General features: G+C 32.4%; 2 protein-coding genes across 2 annotated transcripts; both read left to right on the top strand.

The window, feature by feature from the left end:
* Positions 1 to 8,750: 8,750 nt before the first annotated feature.
* Positions 8,751 to 9,725, top strand: LOC133813985 (uncharacterized). Its single transcript, XM_062247009.1, has one exon. The coding sequence runs from the start codon at positions 8,751 to 8,753 to the stop codon at positions 9,723 to 9,725; it is 975 nt and encodes a 324-aa protein (XP_062102993.1).
* Positions 9,726 to 13,195: 3,470 nt separating this feature from the next.
* LOC133813984 (uncharacterized) lies at positions 13,196 to 13,862 on the top strand. Its single transcript, XM_062247008.1, has 3 exons — positions 13,196 to 13,291; positions 13,369 to 13,458; positions 13,542 to 13,862. Exons 1-3 carry the CDS (start codon positions 13,235 to 13,237, stop codon positions 13,860 to 13,862), a joined length of 468 nt encoding a protein of 155 aa, XP_062102992.1. The 5' UTR covers positions 13,196 to 13,234.
* Positions 13,863 to 15,977: the final 2,115 nt, after the last annotated feature.

Genomic DNA, 15,977 nt, shown 5'->3' with positions numbered 1-15,977 from the left:
GAAAATTTCCTTCTAATAAGAAATGGGCCCACATACATGCTTAATACACCGGTACATGCCAATATAGTCATATTATAATATAACTCACATAATTCATATAATCATGCATATAATCACGTAATACATAATTAAATCAATTATTGCCCTCCTGGCCCCCTAATACACTCAACATTATTAGAGAAATTTGGACGTTACAGTTTGTCTCTTAAAAAGGCCGCTTTATGGTTTAAAGCATGCCCGTAGACAATGGAACGATAGATTTGATGAGTTTATCACTAGTATTGATTTTGTGAAAAGCTCTTATGATCCATGTGTCTACCCTAATAATCAATTGTTTTTACTACTCTATGTGGATGATATGTTAATTGTTGGTAATAGTAGAACAAAAACAGATAAGCTTAAAGCTAAGCTGAATGATGAGTTTGAAATGAAAGATTTGGGGTTAGCTAGTAAGATACTAGGGATTGAGATCATAAGGCAGAGACCAAAAGTGATCAAGTTAACTCATAGAGGATACCTCAAGAAGGTGTTAAACATATTTTCTTTGGACAAATATAAACCAGTAACTACATCTCTTGCAAACCCTTTCAAGCTATCTCAATCATAAGCTCCAAAGACCGATGAAGAAAAGAAGTATATGGCCAAAGTACCTTACACTAATGTGGTTGGATGTCTCATGTATGCAATGGTTTGCACTCGACCAGATTTGGGTCATGCCATGAGCATTGTGAGCAGGTTTGCACTCGACCTAGGGCTTCAAATTGGCTATTATTTTATTAATTTTTTAATGAAATTAAATGGCCGAATTGAGTCTATAAAAGGAGTGCTTAGAGAAAAGTCAATTCATAAGTTTTGAGAAGTTCATAAGTTCAGAAGTCAGATTTTCGGATAGGTTTTAGATTCTCTCTAAACACAAGTCATTTTCTAAGCCTCTTAGTTATTTTCTCTTCTTCTCTCTGTATCTATATCATGTGTTGAGAATTGCCCACTCTAGTCTAGGTGATTCTAAGGATACTTTGGAAGACTGTGAATAAATTAGAAGAACGGTTCAGTTTCTTGATAATACTCTGTGACAGAAAGCATACAAGAGTTAGAGAAACTGAAGGGATGACTCTTTCATTCCGCTGCGTACACTGTAAGTACTCTTATTTTTGTTTCTCTTTGAATTCATATTTAGAAACATGTTCTAGGTTATCTCATATTAATTTGCTTAATATTAGATCTACATGAAAATAAATAAAAATCATGTATAGAGTTTTCCAACAGTGGGCTATGTTGACTCTGATTATGCTCCAAATATTGACACTAGAAGCACTGTCACAGGGTTTGTTTTCAAAGTTCTTGGGGTTGTGTTAGCTGGAAGTTAAATCTTCAGAAAGTGGAGCCCTGTCCACTACAAAGGTTGAATATATGGCAGCCACTGAAGCCTTTAAAGAAGTACTTTGGTTAAGAGGTCTAGCTCGAGAGTTTGGACTAGATCCAAACAAGATAACTATCTACTGTGATAACCAAAGTACATTACACTTGATCAAAATCCCTATGCTGCATGAAAGGTCAAAACATATTGACATAAAGTTTCATTTTATTCTAGATATTGTATCACAAAAACAAGTGTTAGCAAAGAAGGTCAATACTGAAGATAATGCAGCATATTTTTTTACTAAAAGTTTGACCGTTAACAAGTTTAGGCACTGCCTAAACTTGATTAACTTTGGTAAATGCTGATAGAGCATGTTGGCTCAAGCTCAAACTACTAATTTCTTATATCTTAAGTGACTAAATCAAAGTGGATTTGTTGATTATGATTCAGCCACTTAAGAGAGCTGACTTATGTGGCTTCTTAGCAGTCTTTACAGTTAAGTTAGTTATAGGCTATTGCCTATATAGTCCTTTTGAGAGGATATTGTGTGGAGAGAGTTTTTAGACACTTAACACTTTTGAGAGAAAGTTTTGTAACAGAGGGATTGAGATGAGTGATTCTGTGTAATCAAGATTGTATATTGAGACTAGTCTCACTGGTGTAACATCTCTGTTTGGTAATACTCTACTGTTCAATAAAGTAAGTCATCGATGTGGCTGTTCGGACCCCTGAACCAAGTAAATTCTTGTGCATTTGTTTTACTGTAATTTCTATCTTGTTCTATTGTTTGTTGTTATCACAACAATCATCAAAATCCCATCATTTTTTTTTGGGTCCTACAACACGTATGGAAGAGCTACATATTGATCAATGTGTTCAACTCAACATTTTATCTTTTGGAATAAGAGAATAATAACTAAGCTAACTGGTTTGATTGAACTTCCAGGCCCAGTACAGGGCCGATTCCTCGGTGTTGTTCTAGGCCACATGCACAACCAAGCTCCAAGAAAACGACACCGTTATGACACGCTGGAGAGCACAAATAATAATAAACATTTAGAATCTGAGACAGATAAAAACACAATTGTGGTCTAAGTAAAATAAAACTGCAACTTTTAATACATGGAAAGAGACAAAACGTTAGTTAAATAAATATCCAAACAATAAGCATTTCTGCCTATAAAGAGCACGAGCACCAACATTTTATCTGTATCTGTAATAATAAAGACAGAAATGAAATGAAGACAAACTAATTTTGGACTGCATACATGCGATTTTGTTCTTTTGCTAGCTCTATATATTTCTCCTAAATATTTTTAATCAAAGCACCATTATTTTTTACAAGCGTGGAATAAATAATTCCAAGAATGACTAGGCTTGGTCCATATAGGCTACAAAAGAGCAATTTCGATCTACTATGAATGGGAATTAATTTTAAACCAAGACATATATATACAAATCCTTTATTAATTATATGAAAAAGACAAACTTAATTAATTAGATGGAAACTTTGCAGGTCAAATAGATGTATAATACATATCCATATTCCCTCCACTAACATACATATATACCAATAATAACTACTATAAATAGCCATATCCCTCAACACATATCAGATACTCACAATCTCATTATTCTCCTTAATTATTCCTATTATTGTTAGTATATTCCTTGATCAGCTCCAAGCTAGCTAGTATAACCTATCATCATCATCATCATAAAATTGTTATTAGTCTAAGTACTGATAATGAATAACACAATCGTACCTGCTGGTTTGTTGGTACTCTTCTTGGTTTGCCTTTCGCCTTTCGCAATGGTAACCGAGGCTCGTCTTCTAAAGGGCGTTGCCATTCATATCAAGAACCTAAACAGCCAACATCTTCTTAATGAGTTGGGTTTTGATCATACCAAACTTGAGAATTATAGAAAGTCAGCCGTTTTGGTGCCTGACAGACGCTCTCCTGGTGGCCCCGATCCTCAGCATCATTAAATTAATATTCTTATTCTCATCAAACATATATGAGACTAAGATAAAAAATCTTCGCCAAAACCCTAATCTCAAGCACCGAATATAGATCAATTATTGGCTATATATTTTGGGTTTATTTGTAACTTCTAGGTAACTTTTATGGAGAATTTTTGATACATTATATCAAAAGTTGAATATATAGTCGTTGGCTCATTTTTGCACTTAATAAGTTTCAGTAGTAATAACTTTTCCTTTCATGTGTAACTTTTCGTTCCATGCAATAATATATATAATCGTCGAGTTTTTATGTTTAATTTTATTGAAGTCCATTCCACTATTTCTTAATATTACTCCCAATGAGTTTTAATTTGTTAGACCAATATATAATATCCAGTTTTTTTTAGAGTCGATCAGATGCATTGCATTCATAATGATCTAAGCTCTTATATATATTAATCGATCAATAATTATTGTTTGGTCATCTATTGTTGAATCTATTTTCCTTATTCTTTTTCCGATCGAATATGTAGTTAGCTAGAATCACGTGAACATGATGAGACTACACGTACGAACGAGTTATCTACAAGACTTTTTAAAAGTGGAACATGAATTATTATGTATATCTTATATGAAGAATCTTTTCTTTTTCTTATTTTAATAAAATACGGTTTCTTCTTTTCTAAAATGTAAAGCAGATTTGCTTTTCCTCTCTTCCATTTTATAGGACCCCGAAATATTATATAAATATAATTAGTAAAAAATTAAGATTATATATTATTATTTTAATAATATTTTATAACAATTGAATTTATATTAATATAATTATTAAATATCTAGTATTCTATTATACATTATTATAATAATATATCTTATAACAAATATAACATTTGAATTTAAATTTATATTAAAATAATTATTAATTATGTAGTCTTATATTAAATATTATTATTATAATAATGATATTTAATCATATTTGAATTTATATTAATATAATTAATAAATATCTATTTTTAATTAGTTTTGAGAGTATATTTCATTAAATATTTAGAATATTTAAAAAAAAAAAAAAATTCTCTTATCTACACACTTTTTAAATAGAAGATATATATATATATATATATGGGAATTGTCATATATGGGGAATTCTCCCTAGGACTTCACTTTAAGCCCTACCGGTGGGGCTCTCAGTGTTCTCAACCCATGAACAATTTTCGGCACGATTTTTTCTTATGGTCGTGTATATTGTAGCTATTTAGAGCATCCTGTAAATTTTCAAAAAATTCTGAATAGTTTACAGCACCAAAAACTAAGTTCAAACATGCTGTTGCACGCGTGACTAATTTTTTTTATGCACCTGGAAAACAACATGTTTGAACATAGTTTTCGGTACTGTAAACTATTCAGAATTTTCTGAAAATTTGCAGATGCTTTAAAGAGCTACAATATATACAGTCATAAAAAAAATCGTGCTGAAAATTGTTCACGGGTTGAGAAATACTGAAAGTCCCACCGGCGGTAGGGCTTAAAGTGAAGCCCCTATAGAAAAATTGTCATATCTATTCTATATAATAAGTGTGTAGATAACGGAAATTCTTGGTTTTAACGGTTTTTTATTTTTTTTTATGTTAACTTTAACGGAATATTCTTATATTTAACAGAATATTCTTATAGTTAACTGTAGTTTGTAAACACTTAAACTTAAATAACATAAAATAAATAATTAAACAAATTAAAATAAGATATTTTACAATGATAATTATTTAAAAATAATAAATAATTAAACAAATTAAAATAAGATATTTTATAATGATAATTATTTAAAAATAATAAAATTATACGTTTTATAACTTAAATAAAAGTTAATTAAAGTTAAACTCACTTATTATAATAATATCATATTAAATATATAATATAATATACTGTCAATTAGCAACAAATTACTTTTTTTAAAACATATAATATAAAATCTCTTGTTGTCACTCTCAAATTCAAGAACTAGAACAAACATAAACTTAAACAAAAATAAATAAATTATTTAATTAAAATAAAATATTTATTTGAAATTTATATGACATTAATATAAATTTAATAAAAATAATTCATAAATTCTATAAATAAAACTAAATAAACGGGCATATTTGTATCTAGTATAAATATATATATATATATTTATAAAGTTATAACAACTTAACGACAGTAAATGTAAATCACCGTGTATTGGTTCGGTTGTTCTGGATTATGGAGTTCATGACAATGGTTTTATTCATCACATTTGTAAAGCATGATCGATCGTTCCTGTTTATATATTTTTTTAAGATAAATTTATTTATACAATTATTTGTCGTTTAATATATTAAATATTGGCAACTTGTTCCCCGCAAACGACAGTGCGCTCGTGTAAATGTGTTCTAATTTTTTTGAAGGAAGGAAGAAGACAAATTAAAATTTTGGTGACGCTGATCGAACTGCCACCATATATCTCAAATTCAATATGGTGACTTTCTCCAAATAAAGTAATAAAATGTAAAGACAACAATTTGACCGATACATTATAATTCAATTTGCTCTCATCATCACCAATTAATTAACCTATACACATCTTCTTATAATGTTAATTATTAGGACTTCCACTTTTTAAGAATGTACTAATATAGTACAATACTAAAATAAATATCCCTAAAGTTTTTTGTTTTTTTGAAATATATAATTATAATAAAACCTACACTCAAAATCACATAACTACCCCTCCCCCACCAAATGCATTATTATTATTATTATTATTATAGATTAGAATCTTAAAGCTCGATTCATCAAATGAAACGTACGATTAATAATAATAATAATAATAATAATAATGTATATGTGTGTCTGTTGTGTCCATGTGAAGGCAGCTAAGCTAAATCCACATGGAAATTTAATTAAATATAATATCGAAAGGAGTATGGGGAAATTAAGTGGATTATGATACATGGGATTATTGATCAAATTTGTACGTGGCGACCCGATAAGGAATAAAGAACCTAAACGATGATCGAATATGATCTGTGGATTAAGAAATATATATATATATATATATATAATGCAAGATCGATCGTGCAAAAAGCAAAGTTTTATATATGTGGGAATTTCGGCGCCTTATATGATCTCTATTACTTTAATTTGAATAGAGTGCAAATCTTTGAAACTTTGAGACAAAGAATGGTGACTAGATTAGCTATTCAAAACAAAAAAAAGCCTATAAATTGGCTATTGGTGGGTACTAGCTAGTGTAAGCTCACTCGATCGATCATGGTGATATATGTGAACTTTATTAAACCTTATTATTAATTCCCTATTACCCTGGAATTTATATCAGCTCCCCCGGTTTTGCCTTCATCTCTGGATCAAATAATTGTATATATTATATATTTAATATAATATAATATAAATATATGTGTTCGATTCATACTTTTATAAAGTAAATATAATTAAGCAAAACATATTGTTTGTGGTTGTAAGCTTTATTATTTTTCTGAAATTACCTAGTTGATAACTGGTCAAAAAATGATAATATGAGATATTTGAAACTTATAAAGTTTGATTGGTTTAGTATTTGGGTTTATTCCTTTTTGGACCATATGTTTTTTCTCATTACTTGTTTGGACCATGTGTTTTGACAAATTACTTTTTGAACCCTATGTTTTGTAAAATAGTTAAAATAGAACCTTAAACCCGATTTTGATCAATGTTTTCCACTACAAGAATAACTAATATCACTAACGGCACTATCACTGACGGAAATATGTTGTCAGTAAAAGTCATAGTATCACCAATGACATTTCACTGTCGTCAGTAATACTTTTTTCTTTTGGTTAAATAAAACATCACCAACGAAAATTATAACAATGAGGACAATGTCGTCATTGATAAATTTATCAATGACAACATTGTCCTCATTGATGTTTTCTACTATTTTTGAAAATGAATCGTTAAAGAGGCGGGCTTTTTCCCTCTAAAAAGTATTGCCAACGACTTTGTCGTTAATAATACTCTGCCACGTCGTCAGTGATGTCGAATCACCAACGACTTTGTCCTCATTGATAGTCGTTGGTGAAAATCATTAAAAAACATCTTCTTCAACCCCGAGCCCCCATTTCCCCTTAACCCATTTTATCAGTTTTTTCAGATCTAAGCTCTCCTCTCCTCCCCTCCCGTCGAACGCCGTCCCCTCCCTCTTTGCCTCACTCTCGCCTCTCTCCTCAACGAAACAGTAGCCGCTCCTCTCCATCACTCCATCGGACCCTCGCCGCTCCTCTCCAACCACTGTGAACCCCCCACAGTCGCTCCTCCACTCGGCGCTCATCTCCGACCACCGCGAAACCCCCACAGTCGCTCCTCCACTAGCCGCTCGTCTCCGACTACCGCGAACCCCCCACAGTCGCTCCTCCAAAGAGAGCTCCGGTATATATTTTTGCCTCTGATCTTTCGTGGTTCTCAGCATATATAATATATAATATATAAATGTGTAGACCCAGATGCCTCATGCTTATATATATAACCCAGATGCCTACTGCTGTGTATTGTAGTTTACTAGTTTGGTAATCAAATTTCCAATTTGGACCTTAAACTTCTTCTTTCTCCCTTAATAAAGGAAATGCTGTTAGTTTTTACTCTATTGGTGACTCGTAATTCTGGCTTATATTCAATCATTGTTACAGGAGTTGGCTCATTAATAGCAGAGGAGTTGCAAAAAAAGTAAAGAATGCTTCTGCTTGTCAAATAAGAGACTGCTGGTAATTATTTCACAATCAAAACCACAACTGTAATTAGACTCTCTTATATATATTTTTAGTCCAATTATATACTATTCCAGTGTGATTGTCCATAATATTAATGGGATATGATTTTTTTTTTTCTTTGAAAGGGAATGGGATAAAATTGTGAAAAGTAATTTTTTTTCGAGTCCCCTATAATTGAATTTCCATCTTTTTATTGAAAAGTTTAATTTTAAAAAGGATTATTATTTAAATAATTAACAATTTAAAAAATTTGATAAAATTAATTTCAGAATTAGTAATTTAAGTAAGAAAATATTATTGCATATTTTCTATAAAAAAATAATATTTAATAAAAATAAATAATTAGACAATTAATTTAATAAATCATAAATAATAATTTAAATGATTTAATATTTAATTTTAACATAATAAAGTTTTGTGCTAAAAAAAAGATTAATATTATTTTTTAAAATCAATAAATATATTATAAGTTTAATTATTTGAATGTTTCTTTTAGAATTATCTAAATAATATTTAAAATAAAAGTTAAAAAAAAATCATAAAATAACATAAAACACATTTTGTTCAACTTGTACATTAATCATAAAATTTGTACCTCACAAACCAATTTGATTAAAATTAATTTAATTTAAATTTTTGGTAGATGACAATCGATAAGACTTGGGTGACCATGAGAAATCGTAAGGATCCTGCTTACTGGGAAGGTCTCCAAGTCTTTATGGCACTCGCGTCTAAACACAAAGATTGTGACGGAAGAATTTTCTGTCCTTGTGTTAGATGCAAGAATACCAGACTGCATCCTTTAGATACTGTGGAGGCACATATTTTTACCAAGGGTTTTGAAAGCAGTTATGAGAGGTGGACTTACCATGGGGAGCCAGATGAACCAATCGAGGCTAACAATGCCGATGCCGATGAGATGGTTGATGTCATTGAAGATTTCTTTCCTCCTATAAATGACGATGGAAGAGCAACCGACGATGGAATTCAGAGGGGTCAATATTATGATGAGATGTTTGAGGAGATCGAGGCAGAGTTGTACCCCGGTTGTGATTGGATATCCTCCCTCAACTTTGTAGCAAAGTTGATGCACTTAAAAAATTTGGGAAAAATACCAAATTATATCTTTGATGAATTGTTGAAATTGTTGAAGTTTGCATTTCTGAAGGAAAACAAAATCCCTCCAACATTCTATGAGGCGAAGAAGAAACTAAGTAAATTAGGCCTAGGGTATGAATCAATTCATGTGTGCAAGAACAATTGTTGTTTATTTTACAATGACCATGCATCGAAAGATTTTTGCCCGGTATGTGGGACCAGTAGATGGATTAATGAGAACACAAGTGGAAAAAAGATAGCGCATAAGGTGATGCGTTACTTTCCATTAACTCCAAGATTGAAAAGATTATACAGTTCAAGAATTACAGCCAAAGAGATGGTATGGCATCGTACTGGGCGTGTGAAAGAAAATGGTGTTATGCGTCATCCTGTTGATTCCGCCGCGTGGAAAAACTTTGATAGCAGACATCCGGACTTTGCAAGAGATCCACGGAATGTGCGCTTAGGCTTGGCTGCCGATGGATTTAATCCTTTTTGGCAACATGAGCTTATCGTATAGTATGTGGCCTGTAGTTTTGGCGAATTATAATTTGCCACCATGGATGTGTATGAAGGATAACAATTTCTTGTTGACTCTCCTTATTCCCGGACCTAAATCACCTGGTAAAAACATGGACGTATTCTTGAGGCCTTTGGTGGACGAGCTGAAGGAATTGTGGACTAACGGGATTGAGACAAGAGATGCGACAAGCAATTCAATGTTCAAGATGCGTGCAGCTCTTCTTTGGACAATTAATGATTTTCCCGCTCGCAGTAGCTTGTCTGGATGGAGTGGCCAAGGATATAAAGCTTGTCCTACATGCAATGAGGATACTAGTTCTATTCGAGTGATTGGTAAGACCTCTTACGTTGGCCATAGACGTTTCTTGCCATCCAATCATCGTATGAGAAAGGACCGTGAATTTGATGGAAAAGTTGAAAAGAGGCTTCCTCCAAGACGATTTACTTGTTTAGAGATATTAGAACAAGTGAATGCTATATCAGAACGAGCTCCGGGGAAACGAAAAAGAGGTGAGACTGAAAGTAATTGGAGGAAAAAAAGCATCTTTTATGAACTAGAGTATTGGAGTACCAATGAGCTGAAACACAACATAGACGTTATGCATGTGGAGAAGAATGTTTGTGATAGTATCCTTGGCACCCTCTTGGATAATGACAAGTCTAAAGACACCACCAATGCAAGACAAGATTTGAAAAATATGGGAGTTCGTCAATCCTTATGGATTTACGAAGATGCTCACAAAAGGTTGCTAAAACCCCATGCCCCTTATGTGTTGACTGCTGAAGATAAGCAATTATTTTGTAGATTTTTGAAAGAAGTTAAATTGCCAGATGGGTTTTGTTTGAACTTGAAGAAGAAAGTAACTGACAACAATATTGTTGGATTGAAATCCCATGACTGTCATGTTATCATGCAACGGTTACTTCCTGTTTGTATTGGCAAGTTTTTATCGAAGGAAATATCAACCACCATAATAGAATTGTGTAATTTTTTCAGAATTTTATGTTCTAGGACATTGAATGTAAAAGACATGGAGAAGGCACAAGGAGACCTCATTCAAATTTTATGCAAAATGGAGAGGATTTATCCTCCAGCATTTTTTGATATCATGATACATTTGGTACTACATTTGCCTGAGGAAGCCATATTGGGTGGGCCAGTTTTTATGAGATGGATGTACCCATTTGAAAGGTACATGAAAAAGTTGAAAAATTATGTTAGGAATAAAGCACGCCCAGAAGGATCTATTGCTGAAGGATATGTTATAGACGAGGCTTTGACATTTTGCTCCATGTACTTCAAAGGTGTGCATACAAAATTCAATTGTCCTGAGCGCAATGAAGATGCTCCTCTTCTATCTCGGTACCTAACAGTTTTCAAATCTCAATGTCGTCCACTCGGAAAACAAACAATAATACCTCTCGACGAGAAGACTCGCAAAAGAGCTGAGTGGTACATACTAGAGAATTGTACTGAGATCGATTTTTATATGAAGTAAGTTAATCAAATGATTACATGTTGCTTAATGAATAACATTGTATAATTCTTTTTAATTAAAATTATAATAATTTTTTATTTAATAGAGAGCATCTCGAAGGAATCAGACGGAGGGACCCGAACGCTAACCATAACCTTTTACATAAAAAAGAATTTTAGTCGTGGTTTCATGAGAAGGTATACAAGTGTTCCTTATCCTAATATATACTTATTCCTGATCTTCAAATCTCTCAAATCCTGATTGTTTTTTTTCTTCTTCAGATTTTCAATTTGTATAAGCTCGGGTCATTAGAACATAGTGATGAATTGCTAGCTTTAGCATCTGGGTCTGATTTAGTTGTGTATTCATATCCGGCATGTATAGTTAATGGGGTACGATTTGTTGTAAACAGTCGAGACAAAGATCGCAATACTCAAAACAGTGGGGTGTCTGCTGTAGGGATAGAAGGTTTTGACTATTATGGGGAGCTTGAAGAAATATTGCATTTGACTTTTAGTGGTGCCTATTCGGTAGTATTATTTCGGTGTAAATGGTTCAATGCAGATCCGAGAAAGAAGAAATTAATTACTGAAAATAATATCACTAGCATAAATGTTAGTGGTATATGGCACAAAGATGACTCGTACATTCTTGCTAATCAAGCTAAGCAAGTTTTTTTTGTGGATGATCTTGTTAGAGGTCGAAACTGGAGAGTTGTTCATAATGTGCATCATCGCCAAATTTGGGAAAATATTGATGCTTCTGATGAGACTAATGATGTTGATGTTGTACATGACACAAACTCATCTAATTTTACATTGTTTGTGGATTTGGGGGAATTGATTGTGCAACGAACTAATCAACCACCAAGGATTTTAGATGTCTCTCAAAGTTCCGAGATGGTGCTAGATGTTGATAATATTAGAGACGACGAAGATGAAGACATTGTAAAAGATGTGGATGATGACTTGCTAGTTGATCATCTTGAAGATGAAATTCAAGATTCGTCCCCAACAAATTTACTTTTGATTAGTGATGATGATTGTGATTAATGTATTTAGTACTATTTGTATTGATGACTATTTGTATTTAGTACATTTAATACTAATTGTTCTTATTTTATTTTGATTCGATGAACGAATATTGTATTATTACTATTATTTAATCTAAGTTGACTAAATTAAGGGTAGATATTGCTAGGATAAGGAATTGTTGTTATTTTTTTAAAATAAGGGCTCATATGATTTTATTATTCTTTTTTAGTATAAAATGTCTGCAGATGTTGCTAGTTATCATGGTGGAGATGGTGGTGGTGATGACCCGCTAGATCCTACTAGGGTACCTGCTTCGTGCGAGTCTTCTGGTATTTTTATTTTTTTTAAGTAAAGTGTTTCATTTATTAACTTAAATACACTTATTTATATATTTTCGATGACAATATAGGTAGTGACTCGAAGAAAGGTCGCGGGAGGAATGTTTTAGCAAATTTGGAAGATAGAAGAAAAAAAGTTGGGGCCCCGTTGCCATTATTAGTGGATAACACCTCCAACAGAATAGTAGGGTTGGAGAGTAAAGCTTTCCCTCATTTGGTAGGGAGGGAGATTACATTGCATGTTCCTGGACATTTTGAGAGTTGGGCAAATGTTCCGGAGCAATACGAACACCTTATCTTAACCAAACTTCGAGTAAATTTTTAAAAATTTATATCTAAATTAATAAATGTTATTATTAGTATGTTATTAACATATTTTTTTTGTCAAATGCAGTATTATTATCAGATTGACGACAATGCAACATTAATAGCATTAGCTGAGATGGCCGAAAAATACAAGACGAGAAAGAATATTAGGCTGGCACATTTCAAGGAATATTACACAAAACCAGAAGACTTCGAAAACGCTGTCAAACCCCCCCCCCCCCCCCCCCCCCCAATGAACTCAATGAAGAACAATGGCGACTAATATGTCAGTTTTTCACATCTCGTCAGTTTATTGCTCGTTCTAAGCAAAATTCTCTCAATCGGCAGAAGATGAAATACTCTTCAACACAAGGGTCGATAACAATGGCCGAAACCCTTCATGAAAATGTAAGTTAATGTATATATAATATATATTTAATGAAGTTTAATTTAATTATAATTTTCTTACAATTTATATTTATCAGCAAAGCAAGGGTTACATTGAGAATTGGAAGGATTGTCATACAAAGAAATGCACAAACACCTTTGTCAACGACTATGCCAAAAATGAATGGGTAAGATTATATAAATTAATTACTTTTAAATATATTCAAATAATTATAATTTGATTTTACTTTCTGACTTATTCTTAAAATAGGAACGGATGAAGAATACTTATGACAGCCGATCTAGTACTTCTGACTCTACAGAAGTTTCTGAGATTGAGATACTCCATGAGACTCTTGGAGAGAGGCGTGGCCATAACCGAGGAGTGGGTCGCAAATTGAAAGGACAATCATCAAAACGGCGTACACAACCAACAACTACTAACCAGCCCGACTTACAGCAGACAGTAGCTCAATTGCAAAGACAAGTTCAGATATTGTCTCAAAAACTGTCTCCTGAGGAACGTGCTGAAATGGAGCTTGAGATGAATAATGCAGCTCCAACGCAACCAATCTCATTCTCATATGCCTAGAGATGGATCTGGTCCATCTTTTCAGCCAATGGGTTTTCAGCATCAGCAATCGCAACAGACTCCTCTTTCCTTTCAGCAACTACTACAACAACCTCCTATTCATTCGTCTGCATCTTTAACCCCTGAACACATGATTCAATTTCAACAATATCAGATGTTCCAGTCATTCTTCCAGATGATGTCACAGTCGCCAAACAGTTCACAAGTAATGATGCAGATGATGACACAATCGCCTCAGACGTCTCAAGTTTCTCAGTCACGGACGCCACAAATGATGCCGACACAACAAATGTCTCAGATGCCGCATACTTTTCAGATGATGCCGATACCACAAGGGCAGCAATATGGGCAGTAAACATCATCGATGATGCCTACATCACATGGCCAGCAAACATCGCCAATGATGCCTACACCACATGGGCAGCAAACATCGCCGATGATGCGAAGTTCGCAGGTGCTGCCCTACTACCCACAGATGCCAAATGTTCCTCAACAACAAATTCCGAGAAATGCTAGTGATGATGACGATGACGATGACGATGCTACTACAAATTTCTTTTAGTATTTTTATATACGTTTTATGGACTATTGATTATGTATTTATTTATGTTTTATGAACACTTTAGTATTTTATATTTCCATGTATGACTTTTTAAAATTTAATATGAACATTTTTAGTTTGTTATATGTTTTATTTTTAATTAAATTATTTTTTATATTAATTAGTTATAAAAAAATGAAATAATTAATTATTTTTATATTAATTAATAATTTAAAAATAAATAAATAACACTAACGACATAGTCGTCATTGATAATATTATCAATGACGACTAAGTCGTCATTAATAGTTAAAAGCATTAAAAAAAAAAGGTTAAATTATCACCAACGATATTGTCGTCAGTGATACTTTTTTTTACCAACGACTTGTAAAGTCGTCATTGATATTGACTTTCACCGACGAGGTATCACCAACGACCGATCACTAACGACATGTCGCCATTGATAGCCACTACTGACGAAAGAAGCACCCTTCACTGACGAAATTTGTCCTCGTTGAAGCCTATTTTTCTTGTAGTGTTCTCAAATAAAATCACAAATAATTTACCAAACTAACAATTCAGAACAAAAATAAAATCATTCTGCTTAAAAACTGTGTTGTTATATTCAATTTTTTCTTCATCAAAATTAAGTTTATGGTTCTATTTTAATTATTTTATAAAACATAGGGTCCAAAAAGTAATTTGTCAAAATATAGGGTCCAAACAGGTAATGAGAAAAAATACAGGGTCCAAAAATGTATAAACCCTATTTTAAAATGCATCTACAAACCCAAAAATATTAAATGAGTGAGACTTAAAAAAAATTCAATTAACCAATTAAAAATTTTATAAACACATAATTTTAATTTTCACTCAATATTTTCAGATCATATATATATATATATATATATATATATATAAACATTTTCCCAGACAAAATACATTGCTTGCAATTTTAGGTCTTTATTTATTATATATATATATATATATAAAGTTAAAAGAGTAAACGAAAATTTGAAGGGGCAAATGGCCCCTCGATTAGCCGCATATATTGAATTTGAATATGTGTATATAATGGGGAAATTTATTATAGGGGTTTCAAAAGGAGCCAGACTCTACTGTATTATCGATCTGTGAATAGTTTTCGACGATTTTTTTTATGATTATGTACATTGTAGTTATTTAGAGTATCATGTTAATTTTCAGAAAATTCTGAATGATTTATTTATAGTGTAGAAAACTAGGTTAAAAACAGGTTGTTACACGTCTAACTAGTTTTTTTATGTACGTGTAAAACAACATATTTGAACCTAGTTTTGACAATATGAATTATTTGAAATTTTTTGAAAATTTGTAAGATGTCTAAAAAACTACATTATATGCGGTTATACATAAATCACGCTGAAAACTGTTTACGGGTCGGGAACACAAAATAACCTTACCGGTGGGACTCTTTTTGTAGCCCCTACAGTATAATCCTCATATATATATATTTATATAGGGAACTTCTTAGGTGGGAGCAGTACTTTTACCCATGTCGTAGGGGCGTTTTCTATTTTCGGTATTTTGAGAAA

Source organism: Humulus lupulus, chromosome 2 (assembly GCF_963169125.1).
Source record: "Humulus lupulus chromosome 2, drHumLupu1.1, whole genome shotgun sequence".
Taxonomy (NCBI): Eukaryota; Viridiplantae; Streptophyta; class Magnoliopsida; order Rosales; family Cannabaceae; genus Humulus; species Humulus lupulus.
The sequence above is the reverse complement of the archived record's forward strand: the minus strand, read 5'-3'. Positions and strand labels throughout refer to the sequence as shown.

Bases quoted from the DNA above. Each gene is read 5' to 3' on its own strand.
- LOC133813985 (XM_062247009.1), top strand. From the start codon at position 8,751: ATGACAATCGATAAGACTTGGGTGACCATGAGAAATCGTAAGGATCCT.
- LOC133813984 (XM_062247008.1), top strand. From the start codon at position 13,235: ATGAAATACTCTTCAACACAAGGGTCGATAACAATGGCCGAAACCCTT. The intron at 13,292-13,368 runs GTAAGTTAATGT...TATATTTATCAG, and splicing joins CCGAAACCCTTCATGAAAAT to CAAAGCAAGGGTTACATTGA. The intron at 13,459-13,541 runs GTAAGATTATAT...TTCTTAAAATAG, and splicing joins ACTATGCCAAAAATGAATGG to GAACGGATGAAGAATACTTA.